We start from the raw sequence: 16,264 nt of genomic DNA, 5'->3' as shown, positions 1-16,264 counted from the left end.
ACAAAATGGATGGTATTGCTCAGCACCAGATTCTTTGGTTCCAAAAGTACGCCTGGCTAGAAGATAATGTGCACAAGTGTTTGTTTTTTGTTTGTTGTTTGTTTGTTGTTTGTTTTAAGAATGCAGTACTTATCAAACTGTGGAAGGGAGAAATTCAATAATGGGTTAAACATTAAACATTGTGTCTGTCTTATGTTTTGTCAGGTGAAATAGGCCTTCAAAGGACATGACTGTCAAGTGTTTTATTCGTTTATTTTTCAACTCTCACTTTATATAAATTCAAATGCAAACTAATACATAAAACATGTACAAAGCTGTGAAAAATAAGCAAACCTTAATCGAGGATGCTTAAGACATATACATTTATGTTTTGTAATAAATAATTAACAAATAGAACTAACAGTGGGAAACTTAAGGTATGTTGAAAATATACTACTATAACGTACAAACTTCCTATGAAAAAAGTAATTTATTCAGCAAAGTCTTGGCTGCTTAAGCTCCAGACAGAACTCTAAGAAATTAATAGCTGTGTAGGTAAACTTAGCGTAACAGTAGATGTTCAAATGATCACTCCGGCAATAGCTTTAGCTCTATGGATTATATCATGCATAGGATATAACAGCCATACAGATACCAAAGCTTCAGGACAATTTCCATGCACCCTAGCCATTTTCCATCTCAAGCTGAGCTGACTAGAAACACTGGTTTGGACACCAAGCCCTTCAGAGCTTTTATGTCAACAGACAGATGGAAGCTGAGCCCTGAAAAAACTATTCTAGGAATATCAGATATTAAATGTCCACACCCACAGGTTCATAGATATGTACTATGCTAATGACCACAGGGGCCTTTTAAAGCTTAGCCATGCATCCTAAAAACTCTGAGAAGTTCTGGTACCCTTGCAGTATAAGCAGGGTCTTGGAAGATGAAACATTTACAAGCAGGAGCCTGAGAGATGAAGCATTTACAAGCTGACTGTGTCCACTGGAGACAGAGGTGCCAAACCAGGTATGAATTTCCTCTTCCCCATCAAATTGTCTAAGTTACAGCTGAACTGAGCTAGGCAGAAACTTTGTTTCACATGGACAGGGAGCCTGTTCCAGAGATGGAATAGTTTATGGGATACATACCTGTCTCTCCAGCAGGTTGTATTTATATCACAGGCAAGGTTTAAGTCTTTAGAATGGGTAATTCTGGTGATGTTTGTTTTGTGCATATGCAAGAGGTCCATCAGAGTGGGGACTGACCATGCCCTATATGCCAGGCCTAGATCACCCCTCAAAAGCCTGTAGGAGACAGAATACAGGATAGGGCCTTGAGTTGGTCTGCATAGGACATTTTACTTATGCCCTTTATTCGTTAAGTGAGGAATTTCTGTGGATATTCCAGTTGTTGGATAGGCCTGGTTAGGTACATACCAAATGGAGCGTTGTACTCAATGAAAGGTCTGATGAATGTGGAATATAATGGAACAATGACTTCCTTGGACCTGGATGCCATACCTTTGTTTATAAGTTATATAACATAGAATGATTTCCTCACTACTGTAGACACGTGATGATCAAAGCCTAGATTACTGTCTGTGTGTGTCCATAACTAATGGATCAGCTCTAAGGGGATTGTTGTCAATATGATTGTTACAAGGTATTGATGATTTCCTGATGGATACGATCATGCATTTCTTGTTGTTTAGTTTTACTCCATGACTCTGACGCCAGTTATTTGTCTGTGTCAGCCCTTCCTGGAGAACATCTGTCAGTGTGAAATTCAGTGATAGTTCCTAATTTGCAGTCATTTGCAAATGTAGTCAGCCAGGGACCAGTGATATTGGTCTTGACTTCAGAGAAGTAAGTGCCAAAATGGAGTAGTCCAAGGACAGAACCCTGAGGGACTTCACTTGTGATTTACCTCTTTGTAGAGTTGGACTCCCCAATTCTAACTTTTTGGGTCCTGTCTATGAGGCATTTGGCTAACCACTGGATGATATATGGGTTTGTACCTAACCTCTTGAGTTTGTCAACAAAGCCTAAGTAAGGTATTGTGTCAAATGCTTTGGCCAGATGAAGGTAGGCAGTCAGAACCATTTTGTCCTCATCTATCCCTTTGTTGACCTTCTCATAGAAGTCCACCAGGTTGAGTAGGCATGTCCTACCCTAGATGAAAGCAAATTGATTTGAGTCCAGTGTCTAGAGGTTTACTATATCACTATTGATCATTTTCATGATATTTCTTAACATGGCTTTATATATAAGACTAGTGAGACTTATTGTGCATAGTTTTCAGAGTCTGTAGATGGACCACCTTTGTGCAGAGGGATGAATGTTGCTGTTCTCTATTTATGAGGCATGAAGCTTGTTTGGAGGCTACAGTTAAATAGCAATTCCAGATGATGATAGGTCATGTTTCATGCTATTTAGATGACTCCAGGAATATTGTCTGGGCCCACTGATGCAGTGTTCTTGGCCTTAGAGAGTTGTTACACAAGATGCATGTATGCTACCTGTTCATCTTATGCACACACTGCATACATAGGAGTTTGACAACATTAATTGCATGTATATCATTTGTGACAGCATGGCTTGTACCATAGATATGTGCCATGCACACAAGGCAACTAGACTGTAGTGACCATACTGTCACATACAGGTAAAGCAGTGTCCCTTCTAATACTTCCTGCAGACATCACAGTACCAGGACAGGGTGTGTGGTTACCCTCATAGAGTGTGGATGTATCATAATAGCTGTCAAGTGCGTGTGTGCGCAGGCTCATCTGTTATCCTCTACACCACATATGTTATGCCAGAGGCATGGAATTAGTGGTGGTGTTATTCTGATATTGTCCATGATTGTGGTTGGTTGTTGTAATGTTTGACATGATCCTTTACTTGTGGCCACCTTGCTGGAGACCTCTATTCAGGTATATCATTTTGCACAGCTTCCCAATATGCACCCTCTACATTATTCATGTAAGGATGCTTATCCAACACAGACATCATCCCCATTGTTATGTCAACTTGTGGGACAATCACATACAACACATTTTCACTGTATAGTCCGTGCTGTACCATATAGGTATGGTTTGGTTTTGCTGCTACAACCATCTTCCATTGATATGCCCTCTTCTGCTGTACATGCGGGAGTTTCACCTGTACTCTTTCCCTGTGTTCATTGCTACAATTCATCTGTGCGCCCCTATTCAGTACACACTCTTCCCCTGGGTGGTCATTTTACATGGCAGTCCCATATCCTGTTACAGATCATTAGCACAATTTCACTATAGAATGCCAGTAATGGGATATCACAATACTCTGCAATGTAGGTACTTCAAATTCGTACCTCTCAACTGTTCAGATATTCCCAGGACATCCAGATGTTTTTCTTAGCAATTATGTGGCTTTCTGCCATATAAGTCAGATGACTTCTGGACTGATGGGACTTAATATTACATACATTTCAGTGCATACCGATCAATTGTCATGATCTATGCAGAATGTCCAGTTTTTGTCTCATATTTGTGATCTTCTCCTCATAAATTTTTTTCCTAGCAAATCATTGGCATGTCATTGCTAAGTACAGTCAGAAACTGATGAATGACATATGAGTTTCAAACTTCATGCTCTTCAGAAAATTCATGGCAATGTACAACCTTTATATTCTATCAATGTTCTAAGTTTGACAGTGCAATATTAAAAATCTGTCCCTATTTCTGGCCCTTTATCCTCCTAGAATTATAGATTTGAACACATTTCTCACTCTTAGAGATTATGAGTGTTATATTCTAAGACATTCCTATGTGACATCTATGCCAAATATGTCTCTATTACTAATTATTTGTCCTCCCATTAAGTTGGCCTCTGTGGAGATCTGTTGCACTAACAGAATGACAGCTATTTGTAAAACCCCTGGTGATCATTGTGGCATTGCACCCAAACCCACACACCATAGGTGCTCTCCCTTACATGGAGTTGCTATCTGCATTTGCTTATAAGGTTTCACGGCCAGCAATACAGTTGCAAGCCACGAAATGTATCTTAGGCAGAACATACCTCAATAATGTGCGATGCACACTGCGCACTGTCACACAAACATGTAAACTCCATGTAGGCTTTGCGGGAAGTCTACATGGAGTTTATTGAATCCCATTTATTATCTATATATTTTGAGGAACACACCAGTGTGATTAAAGTTTGGGTTGTACAGCAATGGGTTTTGCATGTAAAATTCCGTCTTTGTATTCTACAGTAAGTGATTATCTACCTGTAGAATTCTTTTTTATACTAAAGACCTTTTGGTGCAAGCTCACTTTGACATTATAGAAATAAAAAAAAAATCAAGTAATCATATATATGAGATATTATATTGTAACTATTTTGATTTTTTACAGGAGTTGAATGTAAAGTTACACAAATTAAATGCTGGCGTTTGTTCAGCTCTAAATATACTAGACACTTTAAATGAAGTTGTTACTTAACACTCAAAAAAAATCTGGATTTATGCTTGATAAAACAAACAAAAATAATATTTATAAATAAGTAAATATAAGTAAAATGTGAAAGCTGAAGTATATTTTAGAGTTCTTTAAGTGCCATTAGGCATGTTGAGAAGTAATGATTTATGTGTTTTTATGTGTTTTTGAATTTAGAAATTCATCAAGGACTCAAAACTTTATAATACATTGCAGAAAACATTGTATATATTTTTACTTTGCTTGGAATATTGTGAATATTGAAAGAAATATTACATGGAAAGATTTTACATTCTGGGCAGAGTTTACAATAGGAAAATAATCACCAGTGTGATTAGTTAAAGTTTGGGTTTTCTGCTTCATTTGATATCAGCATTTAAGGAGCAGAGAATGTATTTACATTTTCTTTACTCAACACTTTTTCAGTGTTGCAAAGTAAAACATGATTCTTTGTAGAAATGAAAAAAATAAAAAATAAGGTATATGAAGTTAGCCACCGAGCTTATTTTTGATCCATTTTCCCGAGTCAGTTCCCCAGAGTATAGAATCTAGTCATACCAATACAAATTCTTATCTCAGCTATGACAAGATAATGACAATTATCCACCTACAGCCTTTAAGGATTGTGAATCCTAAAGGAGAACTTCTATGAAAACAAAAATAAACCAATAAAACAAAAAACAGTTCACACAGTGTTTGAGCAACAAATAGCAAACAAATTGCTTTAATAGTACATATACTACAAAAATTGTCTTCTGAATAGACTCACTGTATTCCAAGCCAGATTATTAAACCAAGTTTAGTATAGTAGCCACAAAAAGGCTCCAGCTGTTGTTACAATCCCATGCAAATGGGATATGTTATAAATCTACTAGTGATGAAAGGAAATCCACCAATGAATGATCCAAAGTCCATTAAAACAGAACATTATTATTGACACCACCAAAAAAATAAAACAAAGTAAAACATGAGAACAGGTTTAGCGCTTTCGTCCTAACAAAACATTCAGACTTCTTCAGAACCTGCTATCTTGTAGCTCTCATCCCTTTTATACCCTATGGTTAATAAGACTTAATTAAATAATCATTTCATGGTCTGTAGTTTCTTAAAGGTACATTAAATAATGTGCATAAACTGCATAAATGAATTAATATAAAAATAAAAATATAACAGTATATGTGAATATGTATACAAGTGACCAAATAATATTTTATATAGCATCTTCTTCATCACTGTATAATATAAACTTTTAAAAACACTTTAAAACAATGTACTACAACAAGACTTATAAATAAAACTCCTGGTGCCCCCAACCAAAAACTAAACAGGCCCATCCCTACTTAGCTTCCAAAGTCAGCCCTTTCAGAATGATGTGATTACAAGTACACTGTTTGAAAATGTATTCTTAAATTAAACAGTCATGTTAAAAATCTGGAACTTTTAAAACAATAATCATATGAATCTAAAAAAATAAAACTATTATTTTTTATGAAAATTTCATCAGTTTCAGAAAAAACTTAAATAAATACTTCATGGATACATTTTTACAAGTGTTTAAACTATATTCAGTAAAGCACTAAATATAATATTCCATACAATTCTCATTAATCCAATACTTTTATTTTAACACAGGCATAATGGAAGTGTGTTCATTTAATCCTGGTAAAATGCTGGTATTACATCTTAACTGCCACTCCAATTCTTTCCTTTCCAGATCCAATTCCCACACACCATTCCTAGTTTGCTTGTCAGCTTTGTCCAAAATCCCAAACTTAAAACCTGTGTACTTGTCACAATTTAATGTGTGCCTGTAAAGCGCATTGTCTTTACTTTCGGTTTTAATTGCATGTAAGTTCGTGTAAATTCTCTTTTTAAAGGCTCTAAATGTTTTCCCAATGTAGTAACTGTCACATTGGGTACATATTCCAATGTAAGCTACCCCTAATGTGTAACAATTTCCATTCCTAAGTCTCAAAATTATGTCCAGAGATGTTAAATATACAGAAACGCCAGAAAAACCACAAAGAACAAATGTCAAGGACTCCATGAGAAAAAGCAAAGGATTTACTCACTGCGAACTCAAAGAACCATAAAATGTAACAAATACGTTGTTTAGCACTTTCACCTGGAACACCCCCAGGCTTCTTCAGAACGTTTTTACAAAGTGAAAAAACATAATTTATACTTAACAACAGCCACTCACAACACATAAGTACCCACCCTTAAAACAGTTAACCCTGTATTGTCTGTTAAAATGTTAACCAAGTACAAAAGTACTTTGCAAATATAAAAATATAAATAAGCAAATTGCCAACAGCATGGTTATTACAAAAAAAGCAGTCCTTATTATCAATAAAGTTCATGTTTAAAAAAGTTAATATTTAATGGTGTGAAATTTTGTAGTATAATTTTAGAGCTTAGCTGTTCTCAACTTCAAAATACTACAAATGCTAATATGTTCATTTAAACCAGGGTTTTTTGCTGCATCTAATTTGATTTGCCAGAAAAATTCTCTGTATTTTAGTCTGGCTTTGCAACTTCCACCTTTGGGATCCCATGTCACTTGCTCAAAAACATAAAATGTAATCTTAGAATTTTTGCAATTTTTATAATGCTTATACAAAATGTTAGTGTCTTTTCGATGCATTATTTCATATTTATGCTCATATACTCTTTTTCTCAAAGTCCTCTTAATCTTTCCAACATAAAAATGTGTTCATTCTTCATAGGTCACCAAATACACTACCCCTCTGGAATTACAATTGTAGTGCCCTAATGTTTTTAACTGAATGTTTCTACCTTTCAAAAGTATTACTTCCTTTTCTGCCATATACTTACATTGAATACAGAGCCCCCATCTGAATGTACCCAGTCTCTTCCTAGTTAACTGTTGTTTGTTACATTTTATGGTTCTTTGAGTTCGCAGTGAATAAATTCTTTGCTGTTTCTTGTGGAGTACTTGACGTTTGTTGTTTGATGTTAAATATAACTGGTTCTGTTCTAAAATATATGGTAAGACATTACAAATCGCACACTTTCTGGTGCCTCTATTAAGGTAGTTGGAACCAAATTCCATCGGGTGCTCAAACCAAAATTTCAAATTGTGGCCTGTTTTGTTCACAAATAATGGTTCATTTCCTACTATACTATATATCTCATCGTAAATTCTGAAAATAACCCAATTTCTAGTAACAATGTTCCTTATATTTTTTGAATAAGGTCCATAAGGGATGATCATAGTATTTAAATATGCATTGTTTTTTTGACTGAAATTTCCTTACAAATTTCACTAACTGTCCTTTAAAAATATTCTTCTTAGTATGTTTTGGATGGCAGCTGTAAAAATCTAAATAATTATTTGAAAATGTCTCCTTCCTGTGAATTTTAGATTCAAATTTTTGCATCACAAGGTTTTTAGATAATTCCACATCCAGATAACTTTCACAGGTTCATAGTTTCATAGGTAGGTACTAGGCTATTGGCCCTAGGGCCTATATAAGCCTAGCCAAACAGTACCCTGGCTTTTGCCATCCAAGAAAATTATTTTCCTGTGCCCCTGTCAAGCAGAGCCACAGAAGTGATCCCCGGGGTGAATTTCCTATCTCCCATCCAATCATCAAGATTTTTCTTGAAGAGTGCTAATGAGGAGCTTTGTTTGATATAGATAGGTAGTTTGTTCCAGAGTATAGGAAGTCTCTGAGACAGGAATCTATCCCTCCAGCATGTTCTGTTTATTGTGATGACAAGGTTTAGGTCCCTAGAGCGTGTAGCTCGGAGGGATTGGGATTTCTTTACATGGAGCATGTCCAACAGCTCTGAGTATTAAATAGCTTTGTATGTTAGGCAGAGATCGCCTCTGAGTAGGCAATATGTGACAGAGTAAAGCTGGGGTTTTTTTTGAGATGGTCTGCGTAGGGCATCTGTTTGAGGCTGATAATCCTTTTTGTGAGGTATTTCTGTGGCCTTTCCAGTTGTTGTAGATGTCTTGTGAGGTACAAACCAAAAGGGGCGTTGTACTCTATAATGAGTCTAATGAGTGATGCGTAGAGGGGAACAATGACCTCTTTTTTCCTGGATGAGAAACCTTTTGTGATGAGGTGTACCACATAGAAGGATTTCCTGACTACTGTGGCAATGTGATTATCACTCAATTCATCATCCTGCCACAATTATACACAGCTGACACTTATTCCAGCCTCATTCCTCTTCATCTTCCCATTGGACAACCACTACATACATTCCTGCTTAAATGCTACAAAACCATCTCCAAATCACTTTTTTGCTGCAGGTATACACAGATGGCGCTTAATCTACTGTGACTACTGTTGCATACACTCCTGCTTTACATGCTGATTTAAATTCATTTAAACTTGGTCCTTCATTTCTCTTTCTGCTCCGCGAACTTTTAGATAGTGTTTTTATAGTACCTACTTTAATGTTGCATTGGAAACACAGTCTTGAGCAATGAAGTTTTTAAACTTTGCACTATATTTTGTTATATGTTTTCACTGTATAGTGCATTTTTCCCTAAATTTACAACTATACAATTTATAATACATTACAGTTGGTTGACAACAGGAATCATTAAATCAGTGTAGTCTCTCTCCAAGTCTATTCCACATTCTACCTCCTCCATCCTCACTGTCCCCACAGTCTTTACTTATCGCACACCCCACTGAAAGTCTCTGTATATTCCCACTCCACCATTGTTCCAGAAGCCCTTTCAGTAAGCCAACAACCCTCTCCATAAAGAAGTATTTTAACAGATCCTAGCAGTAGCTGGTCTCAACAATTTAGTGTCTGTGTCCCTCCTCCCTATTCAGGAGGAACCTTTCTCAATTAGCTGGTATAATACTATGCACTCATATCATGTTGCCTGTCTCAGCTTCCTCTTTGTTTGGAGTGTATCTTCAGGATATACACACTGCAATGCTCTATTGGCTGCTCCCTCTTGTTCTGCTTCTACAATCCAGCTCAAACGTAAGGAACATTTACAGATGATCTTCTTCCTGTTCTGCTGCCATCAGTTCTATTCCTCCCAGATGATACTTCATAACAGGATTCATGTCGCTCAGGTACAATGCTTGGCTTTTGCCTGTACTGAACTTTAAATGTTCATATTCCATTTACTTATTCAGCCATTGTAAGCCATTCTTTAGATCCCCCATGCTTTAGTACTGCATCTACGTTTGCATCACCAGCCAAGAGTTTGATCCTGTTCTGTATTCCCTCAAACATGTTGGAAATTACCATGATAAACGATACTAGACCCAGGGCCAACCCATGCAGTTCTCCACTTGTACCGGTCCTTATTCCAGACATTGTCCCATCTAACCATAACCCTGTAAATCCTATCCTTCAAGTACACAACAATCCATTTCCTTGGGCTTACACCCAACTCCTTCAGTTATAGTAAAGGCCTTAGTGAGTTCACACTTCTAATTCTGTTGATGACTACATATGATCAGTGAATTACCTTAACAAACAAGTTTAAATAAAAAAAATAAAATATTAGTAGAAATGTTCTAGTGCCTTAATATTCTCCACTGGCATACTAATATATACCTCTGGACCCTGAATCCTTGACATGCATATGACTGCTTCAAGAGACAGAAATTGCAGAGACTGAGAATTTTCTGACTAGCTTGGCAGAGCTACTCCTCCACACTTATACTCGGTATGCCCTAACATCTACATATAGGCATATACATATTTCCACATATGTCACTGATGTACCAAGGTCATCCCACACTCCTTGTTTTACTGAGAAATTATATCCCTTGGCTCTGCCTCACTGGGTCCTAGTATGGAAAAAAAGACAGATAGATAATCACCCATGACTAATCACCAAGGGGAGAAGTTAGCTAATAAAAGCCCATCTTCACTCTCCAGTCTCTCTTACTCTGGGGTCCTTACTCATACTCATGTCATCAGCACTGTGGAAGAGATGGCTTCCTCTGTGCCAACTAGTCAGTGCACTAATGTCCTTAATATACAGTTATCAATTTTGTTACTACAACGTACATTCTGAACTTGTCCTGACACTAAAAGACAGCTTTAAAAATACAATCTGTTAATTTTCTGCATACAGCACATTTTTTATTTATTTTATTTGACATTCATTTACCAGGATAGTCCAAATGAGCACAGACCAACTTTCAGCAAAGGCCTGGGGGAATAGCCCCAATAGATAGAAGTAACAAAAGACAGATTGTAATCTTACTCAGTAGTAACCTAAACAAAATAACAGAATTTATACACAATACAAAATTATACATAAAAAGGCATATATAAAGGAGCACAAGTAGTACATAAAAATAGTAGAAAAAAAATGTCTGTTTCATGTGTTATACACAGTCACATCTATACAAATTCGTGGTTATATATGTCACTACGTCTAGTATAAAAAATACTGTACATGGTGTAGGTGAACAGTTTGGGTACAACATATATTTAAGTCAGAATGTTTGTAGGTGAAACTAAGAAAGGAGGGTAATTCATTAATATAATTTACAAATTCATCCCTAACCTCATTTGTTTCTTTCCATAACATAAATATATCATCCAAAAAAATATAGATACAAGTTTGAATGTTTCCTGTACTTACTTGTAATAATGTATTTATTTTCCCATGTATACATAATAATATCTGCATAGCTTGGGGCACAGCTAGCTTCCATTGCCACTCCAGATTATTAAACCAAGTTCAGTATAGTAGCCACAAAAAGGCTCCAGCTGTTGTTACAATCCCATGCAAATGGGATATGTTATAAATCTACTAGTGATGAAAGGAAATCCACCAATGAATGATCCAAAGTCCATTAAAACAGAACATTATTATTGACACCACCAAAAAATAAAACAAAGTAAAACATGAGAACAGGTTTAGCGCTTTCGTCCTAACAAAACATTTGGACTTCTTCAGAACCTGCTATCTTGTAGCTCTCATCCCTTTTATACCCTTTGGTTAATAAGCCAATTAAATAATCACTAGAAAATAAATCCGAAATATTTGCCCTCAAACCAGAAATACTTACACTTCAAAATCATTTCCATCAAGTCACAAATAAAATCTGTCTTAACAGATTCTAATCTACTTAGTTCACAATCTGTCTACCGGAACATTTCAATTCCTTATTCATGGGGGATCAAGGAAAACAAATCCACCACATCAACAGTAGTGAAACTACTAGAATCGCTATAAAATTCTTGCCTCACTTTGCTTAAAAAAAGACTATGAATCCTTCAGTATATATTCTACATTGCTTACACATTCCTTAAGCATCCTATCAACAAAAAACTCCTAATGAATATGTCATTGAGTTGTGTGCTGAGACTATTATCCTGTATGGTGGTTTCTCTATACTTTTATGTACTTTGGTGATTCCAAAAACTGGGGTATTACTGTGTTTTCATTATTCAAAAAAAATGATATATTTTCTCATTAATATCCCCTTGTAAAAATAAGTCATGTAACAATAAATACATTTTCTTTTTTGCTAAATTAACTCCATTAATGGAAACCCTTTCATACGTCTGTGTGTCACTCAACACTTCATTCATACTGCTTATATAATCCATTTTGTCCACTAAAACAGTACTACCACCTTTATCAGGCTTCATGATTATTAGGTTTCTATTACTTCTAAGTAGCTTTATTAAATCATTTTCTCCTCTAATTAGATTCTGGTATTTCTATTTTTTTAATTTTTCAACACCTGATATATGACATTATTAGATATCTTTTCAAAAGTAGCCACAAAGTGTAGGAGAGGGGGTTAAATACACTTTTTCTTTTTAGTGTAGCTACATTATTCTCAGTTTGAATTTCATTTCCATTACCTTTCTCTTTAAACAGAAGCTTTAGATTTAATTTACTTGTAAAAAGATATCAGTTGGGTCAGTTCTCTTCCCAGGGACAAATTTGAAGCCTTTTATAAATAAGTTAAAATAACTTTCTTTTATGTTTAGACTGGTGTAATTAAATATTTTATATCCCGCATATGTATACACTACCCCCTTCTATGATGTATTCATTTTATAGCTCCCACTGTTCATCTTTTTCATTGCTGCACATTGTTCCATCTCTTCCCCCTTTCTCTACATTTTCTATGAAACTATTTGTGATTTGGGGGTGGAGGTTCTCTAAAAAATGTTTGTCTTTTTTGCTTTCTAGCCTTTCAGACCTTCTAAGGGGAGGAAATGCTTGTTCAAATGCATCTGATCTCTGGTTATTAATTTCCTCAGATTCATTAAATTCCACAATTTCATCAGTATCATATCTAACTACATTACTTCTAGTATTCCCCTTGTTAAAATGTGTACTTTCCCCTCTATTCCCTTGTCTTACTTCATTAGATTTGTTAAAATTACTATTCTGCTCATGTGTTTCTTTACTTCCCTGACCTCTCTTTTGTGAAGGTAACAGATATGCTGTTTTGTTCTGGTAGTCAGATTTGTCCCTTAATAATTTCTTCTGTTTCCTTTGTAAGTTCATTTTAACTTGATGTTCAATCTTATCCAACACTTTTTCATGCATGTCTACATTAAATTCAAACAATAAATCGTGTTATTTCAGAATTCAAAACTTGAACTTATTCCAATAATTCAGTAATTCTTACACTATTAAACTTAACAAAACAGTGCATCAGCTCTAGGCTGTGCCTGTCAAACATCTCATTTAATTCATTAATTTCCAATTCAGTTAAACATAATCCATTAGGGTACTTATTGGACCTAAGGCCTTTTGGTACCCTTTTAGCTTTTACACTTTCATTTAAAAAGCAGTTATCACACTATAAATGTTGTACCTTTAACACTTTATTTTCTAGTTCCATCATCTTCTTATTCAGTGTTAGAGGTGGATAAGATGTAATCTCAGTATTGAAAGTCATTTCCTTACTAAACTGTTCTGTAAACTTGTTATTTTTGTCATTTTTGTCCATATTTCTATTTGTTTGAGTCTCAAAGCTGTTCTCCCTTCCAAAAGCACTTTCTAAAAGTCTTGAATGACTTACATGCACCCTCGTACCATTCCATTGCAATTCTAGGTATCGGGGGGGGGGGGCTTATTTTCCATCAAAACCTCCAGGCTAGTGTTTTTCCATTGCATTTCAATCTGTAAATAATGTAGTTCATCTTGTATTTGTGTTGTTTCTTGAGTTAATACATTTACAAGCTGAGTTGAATTACCTTTGTTCACATATATTGTTGTATTTTTATTTTTATATTATTTCATTTATGCAATTTATGCACATTGCTTAACATACCTTTAAGAAACCACTGACCATGAAATGATCATTTAATTAAGTCTTATTAACCACAGGATATAAAAATGGATGAAATCTAAATGATGGCAGGTTCTGAAGGACCCCAAATATTTTGTTAGGACAAATGTGCTAAACTTGTTCTCATGTTTTACTTTGTTATTTTTTTTTTTTTGGTGGTGTTAATAATAAGGTTCTGTTTTAACAGACTTTGGATCAGTCATTGGTGGATTTCCTTTCATTGCTGGTGGATTTATAACATATTCCATTTGATGGGAATGTAACAACAGCTGGTGTCTTTTTGTGGCTGCTACATTGGATTTGATTTAAGATCCAGTCTTGGATTACAGCAAGTCTATTTAGAAGAAATGTCTGTATTATATGTACTGTTGAAACAATTTGTTTGCTATTTGCTGTTCAAACAGCCTTTCAGGATTGTTTGGCAGCATTTCTAGAGAACATTTATGCATGCTGTTGCATTAAATTAGTAAATACAGCCATTAAATTCATTGCAGGAATATTAGCATGGCTTCTGATACCAGCATGGTAGATAATGCTCTCTCTGATTTTCTGATATGTATGACCAAAAAAAAAAGACCCTATATCTTGTAATGTAGCAGACATTCTGGCAAGTCATATTATTCAAGAATACGAGATTTTGAGGGCCTTAACAATGTCTTGTCTTAACACACTGGCATTGATGTCATGTTCTTCCCTATTTTCAGATAAATGTCATGGTAGCTTTTAGAGTTTTTTTTTTAATTGCAAGGGTGTTTTTTCAAAGTGCCTTGTGGGGTACTACAACACTATGGATTCTTATTTGCATAATGTTTTGAAAAAGAAGCTAAACAGATGTTCATATATTCTTAACTGGAAGTCAGATATGTCATTTCTCTAACATTTTATTATTGTATTTAACAAATAAAGCTGAAAACATTTCAGAAAGATTTACAGATGTGATGCCTATTTGTAAAAGTAAGATGGTGGCTACACTATTCTTGTTAACAAGACTTGACTATGGCTTACCAATTTTTACAGGTGTAGAAGGTATTTATTTCAGAAATTTGAATCATGAATTGTTAAGAGTTATGGCAAAACTCTCTTAAATGTATGATTTGAGTTATCTGAAGAATGTCCTTTGCAATATACAATGCTAAATGGTCTTTTTGTATAAGTTAATTAATTGCAGGTGGCTGTAAAACACTGATGAATTTGGTGTCATTACCCAAGTATTTATTAACCTAGCTAAGGATGCATCACCCCTTTTGTTATTCCGTTTTCATAAATTTAAAGTGCATCACATTTTGTATATTGTTTTGTATTTGATTTAAGGTGTATAATTAATTATATGAGTTGTGCATGTTTATTTCTTTGTTTAAATCAAATCTGTCTAATTAATTATGTGATATTGTAGATTATTATGTAGTGGCAATATTTTTTTTTATTTATGATTGCCATTTATAATTTATAGATAAATTCCCAACAAGAGAAAATATACTGATTCTTATTATTTTAAAGATTGACTGTGGTGGTGGTGCTGCGGTAGTGTTGTCGCCTCACAGTTAGACATTGTCCATTCGATTCTGAGTTAGAGTGTCTTCTGTGTGGCGACATGCGTGAATGGGCATTCCTTCGTTGAAGGTTGTGCATTAGGCCTGGCAAGCCAGTACCTAAAAATCTACTGCCAATCATTAGTGGACCGGAGTTCGCTGCGGCGACCCCTAACTGGGAAAAGCCAAAAGACACAAACAAACAATTATTTTAAAGATTGAATTATTAGAGAAAAACTACCTAGTGTCCACAAAAATATTCTTAAGTCAACCCATTTTTGCTCAAGATCACTAATCACTGATTTAACGTGGCATTCATCATGCAAAATGATTCCTTTTTTAGCAAGAAATTGAATGCCCAGGTAAAAATTCTTTAGATTTACATATGTCTAGACCTTTACCATAGTTTCACAACAAAAGTGATGATTTGATGATATTCTGAGATGGTGGGGATGCTATCTTCCTAGGCTTAAGCCAACTTGATACAATAATATCTCAGACTAAATTTCTATACATGCCTCCATATTTATTTATGTGTTGACAAGGTAAGTAAACTAATCCAGTGCAAAACCTATTTGGACAACAGTCAAGAGAACAAGACCTAGAGTAAACACAAAATATACGTGGAAGGGAGATGTGCTTCTCAACAAAAGTTCCCAAATCAGATGGAAGCTACACAGTCGAAATTCCTAACAGAATAGTCCCATTATTTGGTTTACTGCAAGGTTACAGCATGTGTGAGCAGTTTAACAATGTTGCAGGAGACTGTATGATCATGGACTTATAATGTTTAAGTAGGAGAATGAGTGTGGGTCCCTTCATTTAAAAAAAGTCTCTCTCTTTTTTTTTTTTTGGTGTTGTTAGCCACAGGTTCCATGCATGTTTATATATATATATATATATATATATATATATGTTTTTTTTTTGTTTGTTTGTTTTAGTTTAAAGAATCATACTAACAGTTGATGGTCTGTGTATCAAAT

General features: G+C 35.1%; 1 protein-coding gene across 1 annotated transcript in view; it reads right to left on the bottom strand.

Annotated features, from left to right (window-relative positions):
• The window catches only part of LOC122797756 (transient receptor potential cation channel subfamily A member 1-like), a 1,191,690-nt gene that overhangs the window by 178,925 nt on the left and 996,501 nt on the right, over nucleotides 1-16,264 (bottom strand). The window contains exon 21 of the mRNA XM_044066280.1: nucleotides 14,603-14,623. Coding sequence (XP_043922215.1) covers nucleotides 14,603-14,623 — 21 coding nt within the window. The remainder of the gene's footprint in view (nucleotides 1-14,602; nucleotides 14,624-16,264) is intronic.

The sequence above is a fragment of the Protopterus annectens genome, chromosome 3.part1, assembly GCF_019279795.1.
Source record: "Protopterus annectens isolate FY-2018-M chromosome 3.part1, PAN1.0, whole genome shotgun sequence".
Classification (NCBI taxonomy): Eukaryota; Metazoa; Chordata; order Ceratodontiformes; family Protopteridae; genus Protopterus; species Protopterus annectens.
This window is presented reverse-complemented; position numbering and strand designations above follow the sequence as displayed.